At 48.5% G+C, this 14738-nt stretch overlaps 1 protein-coding gene across 1 annotated transcript; it reads left to right on the plus strand.

Annotated features, from left to right (window-relative positions):
• Positions 1-10992: 10992 nt before the first annotated feature.
• LOC109753896 (amino acid transporter AVT1I) lies at positions 10993-13042 on the plus strand. The gene is made up of 4 exons (XM_020312817.4): positions 10993-11171; positions 11412-11616; positions 11718-12331; positions 12446-13042. The coding sequence occupies exons 2-4, from the start codon at positions 11418-11420 to the stop codon at positions 12974-12976; spliced, it is 1344 nt and encodes a 447-aa protein (XP_020168406.1). The 5' UTR covers positions 10993-11171; positions 11412-11417; the 3' UTR covers positions 12977-13042.
• Positions 13043-14738: the final 1696 nt, after the last annotated feature.

The following is a 14738-nucleotide window of genomic DNA, read 5'->3' on the forward strand; positions in this document are numbered from 1 at the left end:
TTCCTGGGGCGTCATACCCCCATTCCCAGCCTCTTCCCTCTGTTGCATGTCCGAATTTACGTCAGGAATCGACTGCCCCGACTCAAATGCATGAGCGCTCACCACTTGGCGCTGCTCCATCAGCCCCTCCTTCGGACTCGCCAATTGTCGCTGCACGTCCACACAAGCCGGAGGCTCATGCCCAAAGTCCGCCACATGCAGCCGGGGCGCCGCTGATGGCTCCACCCCCAAGGCCCCCTTGTCTCCACTCGCAGAGTCCAAGAGCCGCGGGCCAGCCTGCCGCACCACCAGCGGCAGGGGTGCCGGATCCTCTATGCCCAAACCTGCCACACACGCCTCCAGCTCCCTGGTCACAACCAAAGGCTGATCTGGCCTCCCTACCACCACACGCTGCAGCTGTCTCGCATCATGAGGCGACACCACCACCGCCTCCTCGGCCCCACCCACAGTAGGTTCCAGCCTCTCCTGTTGATCCTCCACCGAGAGCCGTGCCTGTGTAGCCAGGAGCGCGGGCCCCCCCGCTGGCAGGCGCAGCCACCAACCCAACCACTTGCTTCGCCGAACTGACCAATGACAACTCCGGGATCGGCACGATTGCGCCAGTCGGGATCAAATCCGTCTGAACCACCTCGGTCTCCACCACGATCGCGCCAGGCGGGTTAAAATTTCTCTGGTCCACCACGGTCTCCATCACCAACGCGCCATGCGGGTTCAAATTACTCTTGTCCACCACGGTCTCCACCTCCAACGCACCAGGATCACCCAATCGGTCAAAAGCAGACTGACGCAAAGACAGCCTATCCCGCACCGTAGCAACTGGCCCACATGGCCCCACCTGAAGCACCGGGTCCATGGGAGGAATCTTCCAGTCCATCGTCTTCCCTGCACCACGCACCACGCCGGCGTAAGACCGGCCAGCCGCCGATCCAACCCCTCCACCCGCATTATCACCCCTGGTGTCTCGCACACCACGCTGCCAGACACAGCGATGCGTGTTCGGCCTATTGGGGAACATAGTAATTTCAAAAAAATTCCTACGCACACGCAAGATCATGGTCATGCATAGCAACGAGAGGGGAGAGTGTTGTCTACGTACCCTCGTAGACCGAAAGCGGAAGCATTAACACAACGCAGTTGATGTAGTCGTACGTCTTCACGATCCGACCGATCAAGTACCGAACGCACGGCACCTCCGAGTTCAGCACACGTTCAGCTCGATGACGTCCCTCGAACTCTAATCCAGCCGAGTGTTGAGGGAGAGTTTCGTCAGCACGACGGCGTGGTGACGATGATGATGTTCTACCGACGCAGGGCTTCGCCTAAGCACCGCTACGATATTATCGAGGTGTAATATGGTGGAGGGGGGCACCGCACACGGCTAAGAGATCAATTGTTGTGTCCGTGGGGTGCCCCCTGCCCCCGTATATAAAGGAGCAAGGGGGAGGCCGGCCGGCCCTTGTTGGCGCGCCAGGAGGAGGAGTCCTCCTCCTAGTAGGAGTAGGACTCCCCTCTTTCCTACTCCTACTAGGAGGGGGAAAGGAAGGGGGAGAGGGAGAAGGAAAGGGGGGCGTCGCCCCCCCTCTCCTAGTCCAATTCGGACCAGAGGGGGAGGGGGCGCGCGGCCCCTCCTGGCTGCCCCTCTCTCTCTCCACTAAGGCCCATAAGGCCCATTACTTCTCCCGTGGGGGTTCCGGTAACCCTCCGGCACTCCGGTTTTCTCCGAAATCACCCGGAACATTTCCGGTGTCCGAATATAGTCGTCCAATATATCAATCTTTATGTCTCGACCATTTCGAGACTCCTCGTCATGTCCGTGATCACATCTGGGACTCCGAACAACCTTCAGTACATCAAAACATATAAACTCATAATATAACTGTCATCGTAACGTTAAGCGTGCGGACCCTACGGGTTCGAGAACTATGTAGACATGACCGAGACACGTCTCCGGTCAATAACCAATAGTGGAACCTGGATGCTCATATTGGCTCCCACATATTCTACGAAGATCTTTATCGGCCAGACCGCATAACAACATACGTTGTTCCCTTTGTCATCGGTATGTTACTTGCCCGGGATTCGATCGTCGGTATCTCAATACCTAGTTCAATCTCGTTACCGGCAAGTCTCTTTACTCGTTCCGTAATACATCATCTTGCAACAAACTCTTTAGTTGCAATGCTTGCAAGGCTTAAGTGATGTGCATTACCGAGAGGGCCCAGAGATACCTCTCCGACAATCGGAGTGACAAATCCTAATCTCGAAATACGCCAACCCAACAAGTACCTTCTGAGACACCTTTAGAGCACCTTTATAATCACCCAGTTACGTTGTGACGTTTGGTAGCACACAAAGTGTTCCTCCGGTAAACGGGAGTTGCATAATCTCATAGTCATAGGAACATGTATAAATTATGAAGAAAGCAATAGCAGAATACTAAACGATCGTATGCTAAGCTAACGGAATGGGTCAAGTCAATCACATCATTCTCCTAATGATATGATCCCGTTAATCAAATGACAACTCATGTCTATGGCTAGGAAACATAACCATCTTTGATCAACGAGCTAGTCAAGTAGAGGCATACTAGTGACACTCTGTTTGTCTATGTATTCACACATGTATCATGTTTCCGGTTAATACAATTCTAGCATGAATAATAAACATTTATCATGATATAAGGAAATAAATAATAACTTTATTATCGCCTCTAGGGCATATTTCCTTCAGTCTCCCACTGGCACTAGAGTCAATAATCTAGATCACATCGCCATGTGATTTAACATCAATAGTTCACATCACCATGTGATTAACACCCATAGTTCACATCGTCATGTGACCACCACCCAAAGGGTTTACTAGAGTCAATAATCTAGTTCACATCGCTATGTGATTAACACCCAAAGAGTACTAAGGTGTGATCATGTTTTGCTTGTGAGATAATTTTAGTCAACGGGTCTGTCACATTCAGATCCATAAGTATTTTGCAAATTTTTATGTCTACAATGCTCTGCACGGAGCTACTCTAGCTAATTGCTCCCACTTTCAATATCTAGACCGAGACTTAGAGTCATCTAGATTAGTGTCAAAACTTGCATCGACGTAACCCTTTACGACGAACCTTTTGGCACTTCCATAATCGAGAAACATATCCTTATTCCACTAAGGATAATTTTGACCGCTGTCCAGTGATCTACTCCTAGATCACTATTGTACTCCCTTGCCAAAATCAGTGTAGGGTATACAATAGATCTAGTACACAGCATGGCATACTTTATAGAACCTATGGCCGAGGCATAGGGAATGACTTTCATTCTTTTTCTATCTTCTGCCGTGGTCGGGCTTTGAGTCTTACTCAATTTCACACCTTGTAACACGGGCAAGAAACTCTTTCTTTGACTGTTCCATTTTGAACCACTTCAAAATCTTGTTTAGGTATGTACTCATTGAAAAAACTTATCAAGCGTCTTGATCTATCTCTATAGATCTTGATGCTCAATATGTAAGCAGCTTCACCGAGGTCTTTCTTTGAAAAACTTCTTTCAAACACTCCTTTATGCTTTGCAGAATAATTCTACATTATTTCCGATCAACAATATGTCATTCACATATACTTATCAGAAATGTTGTAGTGCTCCCACTCACTTTCTTGTAAATACAGGCTTCACCGCAAGTCTGTATAAAACTATATCCTTTGATCAACTTATCAAAGCGTATATTCCAACTCCGAGATGCTTGCACCAGTCCATAGATGGATCGCTGGAGCTTGCATATTTTGTTAGCACCTTTAGGATTGACAAAACCTTCTGGTTGCATCATATACAACTCTTCTTTAATAAATCCATTAAGGAATGCAGTTTTGTTTATCCATTTGCCAGATTTCATAAAATGCGGCAATTGCTAACATGATTCGGACAGACTTAAGCATAGATACGAGTGAGAAACTCTCATCGTAGTCAACACCTTAAACTTGTCGAAAACCTTTTGCGACAATTCTAGCTTTGTAGATAGTAACACTACTATCAGCGTCCGTCTTCCTCTTGAAGATCCATTTAATCTCAATGGCTCGCCGATCATTGGGCAAGTCAATCAAAGTCCATACTTTGTTCTCATACATGGATCTCATCTCAGATTTCATGGCCTCAAGCCATTTTGCGGAATCTGGGCTCACCATCGCTTCTTCATAGTTCGTAGGTTCGTCATGGTCTAGTAACATAACCTCCAGAACAGGATTACCGTACCACTCTGCTGCGGATCTTACTCTGGTTTACCTATGAGGTTCAGTAATAACTTGATCTGAAGTTCCATGATCATCATCATTAACTTCCTCACTAATTGGTATAGGCGTCACAGAAACTGGTTTCTGCGATGAACTACTTTCCAATAAGGGAGCAGGTACAATTACCTTATCAAGTTCTACTTTCCTCCCACTCACTTCTTTTGAGAGAAACTCCTTCTCTATAAAGGATCCATTCTTAGCAACGAATGTATTGCCTTCGGATCTGTGATAGAAGGTGTACCCAACTGTCTCCTTTGGGTATCCTATGAAGACACATTTCTCCGATTTGGGTTTGAGCTTATCAGGATGAAACTTTTTCACATAAGCATCGCAACCCCAAACTTTAAGACACGACAGCTTAGGTTTCTTGCTAAACCACAGTTCATACGGTGTCGTCTCAACGGATTTAGATGGTGCCCTTTTTAATGTGAATGCAGCTGTCTTTAATGTATAACCCCAAAACGATAGTGGTAAGTCGGTAAGAGACATCATAGATTGCACCATATCTCATAAAGTACGGTTACGATGTTCGGACACACCATTACACTCTGGTGTTCCAGGTGGCGTGAGTAGTGAAACTATTTCACATTGTTTTTACTGAAGGCCAAACTCGTAACCTCAAATACTCTTCTCCACGATCAGATCGTAGAAACTTTATTTTCTTGTTACGATGATTTTCCACTTCACTCTGAAATTATATGAACTTTTCAAATGTTTCAGACTTCGGTTTCATTAAGTAGATATACCCATATCTGCTCAAATCATCTGTGAAGGTCAGAAATTAATGATACCTGCTACGAGCCTCAATATTCATCGGACCACATACATCTGTATGTATGATTTCCAACAAATCTGTTGCTCTCTCCATAGTTCCGGAGAACGACGTATTAGTCATCTTGCCCATGAGGCACGGTTCGCAAGCATCAAGTGATTCCAAAATCCCATCAGTATGGAGTTTCTTCATGCGCTGTACACCAATATGACCTAAACGGCAGTGCCACAAATAAGTTACACTATCATTATTAACTTTGCATCTTTTGGCTTCATTATTATGAATATGTGTATCACTACGATCGAGATCCAACAAACCATTTTATTGGGTGTATGACCATAGAAGGTTTTATTCATGTAAACAGAACAACAATTATTCTCTAATTTAAATGAATAACCGTATTGCAACAAACATGATCAAATCATATTCATGCTCAACGCAAACACCAATAACACTTATTTAGGTTCAACACTAATCCCGAAAGTATAGGGAGTGTGCGATGATGATCATATCAATCTTGGAATCACTTCCAATACACATCGTCACTTCATCCTTAACTAGTTTATGTTCATGCAACTCCCGTTTCGAGTTACTACTCTTTACCAACTGAACCAGTATCAAATACTGAGGGGTTGCTATAAACACTAGTAAGTACACATCAATAACATGTATATCCAATATACCTTTGTTCACTTTGCCATCCTTCTTATCCACCAAATACTTGGGGCAGTTCCGCTTCCAGTGACCAGTCCCTTTGCAGTAGAAGCACTTAGTCTCAGGCTTAGTTACAGACTTGGGCTTCTTCACTTGAGTAGAAACTTGCTTGTCGTTCTTCTTGAAGTTCCCCTTCTTCCCTTTGCCCTTTTCTTGAAACTGGTGGTCTTGTTAACCATCAACACTTGATGCTCTTTCTTGATTTCTACCTTCGTCGATTTCAGCATCGCGAAGAGCTCGGGAATTACTTTCGTCATCCCTTACATACTATAGTTCATCACGAAGTTCTACTAACTTGGTGATGGTGACTAGAGAATTCTGTCAATCACTATTTTATCTGGAAGATTAACTCCCACTTGATTCAAGCGATTGTAGTACCCAGACAATCTGAGCACATGCTCACTGCTTGAGCTATTCTCCTCCATCTTTTAGCTATAGAACTTGTTGGAGACTTCATATCTCTCAACTCGGGTATTTGCTTGAAATATTAACTTCAACTCCTGGAACATCTCATATGGTCCATGACGTTCAAAACGTCTTTGAAGTCCCGATTCTAAGCCGTTAAGCATGGTGCACTAAACTATCAAGTAGTCATCATATTGAGCTAGCCAAACGTTCATAACGTCTGCATCTGCTCCTGCAATAGGTCTGTCACCTAGCGGTGCATCAAGGACATAATTCTTCTGTGCAGCAATGAGGATAATCCTCAGATCACGGATCCAATCCGCATCTTTGCTACTAACATCTTTCAACATAATTTTCTCTAGGAACATATCAAAAATAAACACAGGGAAGCAACAACACGAGCTATTGATCTACAACATAATTTGCAAAAAATACTATCACGACTAAGTTCATGATAAATTTAAGTTCAATTAGTCATATTACTTAAGAACTCCCACTTAGATAGACATCCCTCTAATCCTCTAAGTGATCACGTGATCCATATCAACTAAACCATGTCCGATCATCACGTGAGATGGAGTAGTTTCAACGGTGAACATCACTATGTTGATCATATCTACTATATGATTCACGCTCGACCTTTCGGTCTCCGTGTTCCGAGGCCATATCTGTTATATGCTAGGCTCGTCAAGCTTAACCTGAGTATTCCGCGTGTGCATCTGTTTTGCACCCGTTGTATTTGAACGTAGAGCCTATCACACCCGATCATCACGTGGTGTCTCAGCACGAAGAACTTTCGCAACGGTGCATACTCAGGGAGAACACTTATACTTTGATAATTCAGTGAAGGATCATCTTATAATGCTACCATCAATCAAAGCAAGATAAGATGCATAAAAGATACACATCACATGCAATCAATATAGTGATATGATATGGCCATCATCATCTTGTGCTTGTGATCTCCATCCTCCGAAGTACCGTCATGATCACCATCGTCATCAGCGTGACACCTTGATCTCCATCGTAGCATCGTTGTCGTCTCGCCAACTATTGCTTCTACGACTATCGCTGCCGCTTAGTGATAAAGTAAAACAATTACATGGCGATTGCATTGCATACAATAAAGCGACAACCATATGGCTCCTGCCAGTTGCCGATAACTCGGTTACAAAACATGATCATCTCATACAATAAAATTCAGTATCATGTCTTGACCATATCACATCACAACATGCCCTGCAAAAACAAGTTAGACGTCCTCTACTTTGTTGTTGCAAGTTTTACGTGGCTGCTACGGGCTTAGCAAGAACCGTTCTTACCTACGCATCAAAAACCACAACGATAGTTTGTCAAGTTGGTGTTGTTTTAACCTTCGCAAGGACCGGGCGTAGCCACACTCGGTTCAACTAAAGTGAGAGAGACAGACACCCGCCGGTCACCTTTAAGCAACGAGTGCTCGCAACGGTGAAACCAGTCTCGCGTAAGCGTACGCGTAATGTCGGTCCGGGCCGCTTCATCTCACAATACCGTCGAACCAAAGTATGACATGCTGGTAAGCAGTATGACTTATATCGCCCACAACTCACTTGTGTTCTACTCGTGCATAACATCAACGCATAAAACCAGGCTCGGATGCCACTGTTGGGGAACGTAGTAATTTCAAAAAAATTCCTACGCACACGCAAGATCATGGTGATGCATAGCAACGAGAGGGGAGAGTGTTGTCTACGTACCCTCGTAGACCGAAAGCGGAAGCGTTAACACAACGCGGTTGATGTAGTCGTACGTCTTCATGATCCGACCGATCAAGTACCGAACGCACGGCACCTCCGAGTTCAGCACACGTTCAGCTCGATGACGTCCCTCGAACTCGGATCCAGCCGAGTGTTGAGGGAGAGTTTCGTCAGCACGACGGCGTGGTGACGATGATGATGTTCTACCGACGCAGGGCTTCGCCTAAGCACCACTACGATATTATCGAGGTGTAATATGGTGGAGGGGGGCACCGCACACGGCTAAGAGATCAATAGATCAATTGTTGTGTCCATGGGGTGCCCCCCTACCCCCGTATATAAAGGAGCAAGGGGGAGGCCGGCCGGCCCTTGTTGGCGCGCCAGGAGGAGGAGTCCTCCTCCTAGTAGGAAAGAGGGGAGTCCTACTCCTACTAGGAGGGGGAAAGGAAGGGGGAGAGGGAGAAGGAAAGGGGGGCGTCGCCCCCCTCTCCTAGTCCAATTCGGACCAGAGAGGGAGGGGACGCGCGGCCCCTCCTGGCTGCCCCTCTCTCTCTCCACTAAGGCCCATAAGGCCCATTACTTCTCCCGGGGGGGTTCCGGTAACCCTCCGGCACTCCGGTTTTCTCCGAAATCACCCGGAACGTTTTCGGTGTCCGAATATAGTCGTCCAATATATCAATCTTTATGTCTCGACCATTTCGAGACTCCTCGTCATGTCCGTGATCACATCCGGGACTCCGAACAACCTTCGGTACATCAAAACATATAAACTCATAATATAACTGTCATCGTAACGTTAAGCGTGCGGACCCTACGGGTTCGAGAACTATGTAGACATGACCGAGACACGTCTCCGGTCAATAACCAATAGTGGAACCTGGATGCTCATATTGGCTCCCACATATTCTACGAAGATCTTTATTGGTCAGACCGCATAACAACATACGTTGTTCCCTTTGTCATCGGTATGTTACTTGCCCGAGATTCGATCGTCGGTATCTCAATACCTAGTTCAATCTCGTTACCGGCAAGTCTCTTTACTCGTTCCGTAATACATCATCTTGCAACAAACTCTTTAGTTGCAATGCTTGCAAGGCTTAAGTGATGTGCATTACCGAGAGGGCCCAGAGATACCTCTCCGACAATCGGAGTGACAAATCCTAATCTCGAAATACGCCAACCCAACAAGTACCTTCGGAGACACCTTTAGAGCACCTTTATAATCACCCAGTTACGTTGTGACGTTTGGTAGCACACAAAATGTTCCTCCGATAAACGGGAGTTGCATAATCTCATAGTCATAGGAACATGTATAAATTATGAAGAAAGCAATAGCAGAATACTAAACGATCGTATGCTAAGCTAACGGAATGGGTCAAGTCAATCACATCATTCTCCTAATGATATGATCCCGTTAATCAAATGACAACTCATGTCTATGGTTAGGAAACATAACCATCTTTGATCAACGAGCTAGTCAAGTAGAGGCATACTAGTGACACTCTGTTTGTCTATGTATTAACACATGTATCATGTTTCCGGTTAATACAATTCTAGCATGAATAATAAACATTTATCATGATATAAGGAAATAAATAATAACTTTATTATTGCCTCTAGGGCATATTTCCTTCACGGCCCTCCTCCCATCTCCGGCGGCGGATCCGGCAGCCGACTTTGCCCGCTTCCCGACGAACTGCCGCCAAGGAACCAAGGCTCCTCTCCCTCCGGGAAGGTGGTGACGGAATCCAGGTGAATGAGCACCTTGTATTGCAGCGTTTTGGGGTAGAACACGTCTCTCTGCTCCTCTGGCTCCGGCACCGCCAGCCACCTCCGCGTTGGGATCATCTCCGGGTCCGCCGTCCACGCGAGCAGATTGAAGGAGGCCAGGTCCGCCCTTGACGACGTTTCCGGCGCCACCGTCTCAATGAAACATGAGCCTCCCAACAAGCTCTCTACCACATCCAGCTCCCAGGCGTGCAGAGGAATGCCCTCGAGCTCCAAACTGACCTTGGTCCTCAGCGCGGCAAAGACCGCCTGATTCTGCCTGATCCATTGCCGGAACGAGAGCCTGCACCCATCAAACTCGATCACTGGTCGCAGACCCACTCTGTTCCTATCTTCCCTGCTCGCAAACACCACAAGAAAATCCTCCGACTGGAACTTATGCACTGAAACTCTGTCCGTAGCAATGCCCAACCTTGCCTGCAGCGCTTGCCGAACCAGCTCCGGCGAGAGCCCGGACCTGTCACCGCTCACAAACACGACCATGGCATGCTCCAGTCTGCCCTCAAGCTCCGCCATGGCCCTGGACCTCCTGACGACGCACAGTTCCGACGGAGACATCTCCAGATCCGCCTGCACTACAAGCCTCGGCTCCGCCCGACGATGACCACCCAACGGCAACGCCGCCCTCGTCTCGAGCCGACGGAGTGGAGGAGGGGAAGGCGACACAGCGCGCGGCGCGGCCGCGCCCTGCCTGGACACACCCGGAGCCGCGGCCGCACCCGACGACCTCCTAGCCACCTTAGCCGCCGCATCTCTCCTGAGCTCTTCCACCGGCGACGGACTGCGGGGCCGCTTGCACTGACTCGCGACATGCCCCGACAAACCACACCGAAGGCAAACGACCTTGTTCGTGCAATCCTTCAGAAAGTGTCCTTTCTCCAAGCATTTGAAGCACCGATCTCTCATCTCCGGCGTCACCTCCCTCCGAGGAGGCGAGCAGGGTCGCCCCTCCCCCACCGACGGACCAGCCTCGCGACGGCGCTTCCAAAGCGTGCGCTTTGAAGCTGGAGCTTCCTGTCATGGCGTGATCCTGCGCGTCGGCGCCGCCAAGGTGCCCACCGTCGGCACCCCAGCAGCGCCCACCTCCTCCGCAGCAGAGCCGTCCGATGCCGACGAGAGGCCAAGGCCCGAGACGACAGGCCGCTCCCCATGGAACGAGAACGTCACGGAGCACGGACTGCCCGCCATGGCAACCAGATCTGACGCCGAAGAGACCGAACAACCAGCAGGGAACGAGGGCGCGACCCGGCCCTTCTATAAGTCACGTGCCGCTTCATCTCTTCTCCTCCTCCTCGCCCGAGCGACGCACCTCTCGTTCCCCTCTTCTCCATCTTCTCAGCCCTAGGCCCCAACTCTGCGTCCCATCCGGCTCTCCGGTCGCCCCTCTTCTCCATATTCTCAGCCCCAGCCGCCCCTACGCCCCCATCCCGTCTTCCCCACCCGCAGCGCCGCCGCGCCGCCTCCCCCATTATCGCAGGTACCTCCCCCCCACTTTCTCCCTCTTTCCATCCTGCTCCCTTCCGACAGGGTTCAAATTGATGGATTTCTATTTCGGCACTAGTTTGGTTCAGCTTGCTGCTGGGCATATGGTGTGACCTGTGAATTCTTGCCCGAAAGATGATTTTTATAGTCCAAGATTTAGTGTGATTTCACAGGGTGTGTTCCTTTCAAGTGCATATATATCCCCTGTTCTGAATTTTTCTGAGCTTTGTACCAGAACAAAATGTCAAATAGAGACCCCAAGTACATACCAGTAAGCGTGAGCGCACGGTCGGATTGCGCCGTGCCAATGAGTTATGACGTGCCGCTTCTCGGGGCGCAAGAGGCCACGCGGCCGGGGAAGGCGCCGCAGGGCGGGGCTCAAGACGACGGCAATGCCAGCTTCGTGCGAACTTGCCTCAACGGCACCAACGGCTTGGCAGGTCTCCATGCAAATTTTTGTTCGCACAGACATGGTGTTAATTCTCTTGGTTTCACTTTTGCGCCTTGTTTTGATTGACACCGTGCGACGCTATGACTTCAGGTGTTGGGCTGCTGTCGATGCCGTACGCGCTCGCGGAGGGTGGGTGGCTGAGCCTGGCGCTGCTCGCCGCCGTGGCCGCCACCTGCTGGTACACGGGCCTCCTCCTCGGGCGTTGCATGGCCGCTGACCAGGCAATCCGGACGTACCCGGACATCGGCGAGCGCGCCTTCGGCCGCCGGGGACGCCTGGTCGTGTCCGCCTTCATGTACGCTGAGCTCTACCTCGTCGCCATCGGCTTCCTCATCCTCGACGGCGACAACCTCGACAAGCTTTTCCCCGGCGCCAGCGTTCGCCTGGGGCCCGCGTCTCTTGCGGGGAAACAGCTGTTCGTCGTGTTGGTGGCGCTCATGGTCGCGCCCACGACGTGGCTGCGCAGTCTAGGCGTGCTCGCCTACGTCTCCGCAGCAGGCGTGTTCGCGTCGGTCGCCATCGTCCTCAGCGTGCTCTGGGCCGCGGCCGTCGACGGCGTCGGGTTCTCTGGGCGAGGCAATACTACGCCATTGCGGCTCACCGGCCTCCCCACCGCTCTCGGCCTCTACACCTTCTGCTACTGCACCCACGCGGTGTTCCCGACGCTGTACACATCCATGAAGCAAAAATCTCAGTTCCCAAAGGTAACAGTAATTTAGCATTCGCGCGCCAAATCGATCTGCTGCTGAAGATGGATAGTCATAATAATCCTAAGATATTCCAAATGTAAATACTAACTTCTCTTCCTAATTAACCAGATGCTAGCGATATGCTTCGTGCTGTGCACGCTCAACTATGGCTCAATGGCCGTCTTGGGGTACCTCATGTACGGCGACGGCGTGCAGTCCCAGGTGACGCTCAACCTACCGGCGGCGAGGCTCAGCTCCAAGATCGCCATATACACGACGGTGGTCATGCCTTTCTCAAAGTATGCGCTGGTGGTCACTCCGATCGCGGTGGCCATCGAGGAGAGGTTTCGTGGCGTGGTAGGCGAGGGAGCCGCGGCCTCCGTGGCGGTGAGGACGCTGCTGGTGCTGAGCACGGTGGTCGTCGCGATCGCGCTGCCATTCTTCGGGTACCTCATGGCGCTGGTGGGTTCCCTGCTCAGCGTGTGCGCGTGCATGCTGCTGCCGTGCCTCTGCTATGTCAGGATCTTCGGAGCTACATCTCTCACGGCTTCGGAAACTGCGTCGATCATCGGAATACTGATGTTGGGCTTGCTGGTTGCTATAACAGGGACGTACTCTTCTCTTGTGCAAATTATCCACGAGTTGCAACTGGGAGTGTAAAATGTCTAATTCTTTTATTTAGCTTCTTTTAGTTGAACTGGTTAAATGATATGCAATTTAATAGCATCAGCGAGGCCTCCATATGCTCTGCATCGTGTTTCTTGTTTCTGCAAGCATTTTGCAAAAAAAATTCCTAAGAAGGAATGAATTAGTTGCAATGGTATTACCCTCAAGAGAAGAAAGAAAATGTAGCGAAACTATTATGTGGACGATTTCGTCTGGACGAGCTGTGAACGATGGAGGATCGAACGGTGATAGTCAGCTTTCCCTCTATGCATGGATGGCTAGACGTGTTGTATCGTGCATAAATCGTCCAGATTCTATCGTGTGTGTAGCAGCGTTCAAAATGTAATGATAACTAAATCAAAATTAAAATAATAAAGTTTTATATGAAACAATGAATTAGTGGCATTGGTATTATATTTTAAGAAGAAAGAAAACAAAACTCACACATAACTTTACACTGAAATTGCACTTTTCTAGTACTCCCTCCGTTTCTTTTTAGTCAGCATATAAGATTTGATCCAAATCAAACTTTGTTAACTTTGACTAAGATTGTAGAAAAAAATATCGAGATTCATAATATGAAATCAATATTGTTAGATGCACCACGAACTTATTTTTCATACCATATAGCTTTAGTGTTGTAGATGTTGATATTTTTTCCTACAAAGTTAGTCAAACTTTACAAATATTGACTTTGACCAAATCTTATATGCAGACTAAAAAGAAACGGAGGGAGTATAAAAATAATAATCATATAATAGTACAATTTTCACATATATTAGAGGCAAAATGTTGTCGCTTGAAGGACGAAGTCGAACCAATATGATAGGCGGGAAAAATGAGGGAGACCAAGACGGGATAGAGGTGGAGTGGTGAAGGGGGCCTACTATACGTATACATGATTAATAAGCGGTTCAAGACATCGAACAGAAAATCCTGGCGGAATGCCATTCTTAGTTGGCAGAAGGCCATTGCAGGCCACGACAGAAGGCCGTTAATCAATTGTATACTTATGATTACCTGTACTCCCTTCGTTCAAAAATAAATGACTCAATTTTATACTAAAGCTAAAAGATCCGTATTCCAAACTGGTTCCATCCATCGGAGTGGTTAGCATAAAAGGTCGCAGGAGAGAGCGGCGAACGTATACGACGAACACCTTTTGACCCGTGCGGTACTTTTGTACTTCCAGCTAAAAGATTATGGCGGAGTACACATTTCGGTTTCAGGTCGCGGTCGGGCGCCGTGCGCGCGCGGCTGAATAAACAAGGGTTCTAGAGGACCGGACACGATATGACGCGGACAAAAACCTCAGTGCCGGTGGTGGGGCGATCAAGACGAAATACACGGTGGCCGTGACTCGATCGTCCCACCAACGGCCGATCGTCGCGCACATGGCCACAGCCTTTCTGAACGGCAAGGACGAGTTGGCCACGATGTGCTATCGCGGCTCGTAGTGTGCTCCTACGTTAGCTCTCTCTCTGAGAGGGATGTTTTCGGCGACGTGTACTCGTGCAGTGAACCGCTTTATTTTTGTTTTATGGACATATAGGCAATATCCATTGGGATCGTTGATGAGATTGACGAACTGTACGTTAGTTTCATATCTACTGTGAAAAGATTTGACTTTGTCCCCTTGACCGAAGCGGTTTCTTGGAGGTATTGTATGTTAGTATTCTGCTGGCATTTCTTGCCTACAACTACAAGTGTGGTAGGTATTAATAGAAGCTCCTCATGCATCCAGGGAGATGTTAAT

Source organism: Aegilops tauschii, chromosome 2 (assembly GCF_002575655.3).
Source record: "Aegilops tauschii subsp. strangulata cultivar AL8/78 chromosome 2, Aet v6.0, whole genome shotgun sequence".
NCBI classification, from domain to species: Eukaryota; Viridiplantae; Streptophyta; class Magnoliopsida; order Poales; family Poaceae; genus Aegilops; species Aegilops tauschii.

Bases quoted from the DNA above. Each gene is read 5' to 3' on its own strand.
- LOC109753896 (XM_020312817.4), top strand. From the start codon at position 11,418: ATGTCAAATAGAGACCCCAAGTACATACCAGTAAGCGTGAGCGCACGG. The intron at 11,617-11,717 runs GTCTCCATGCAA...CTATGACTTCAG, and splicing joins CGGCACCAACGGCTTGGCAG to GTGTTGGGCTGCTGTCGATG. The intron at 12,332-12,445 runs GTAACAGTAATT...CTAATTAACCAG, and splicing joins AAAAATCTCAGTTCCCAAAG to ATGCTAGCGATATGCTTCGT.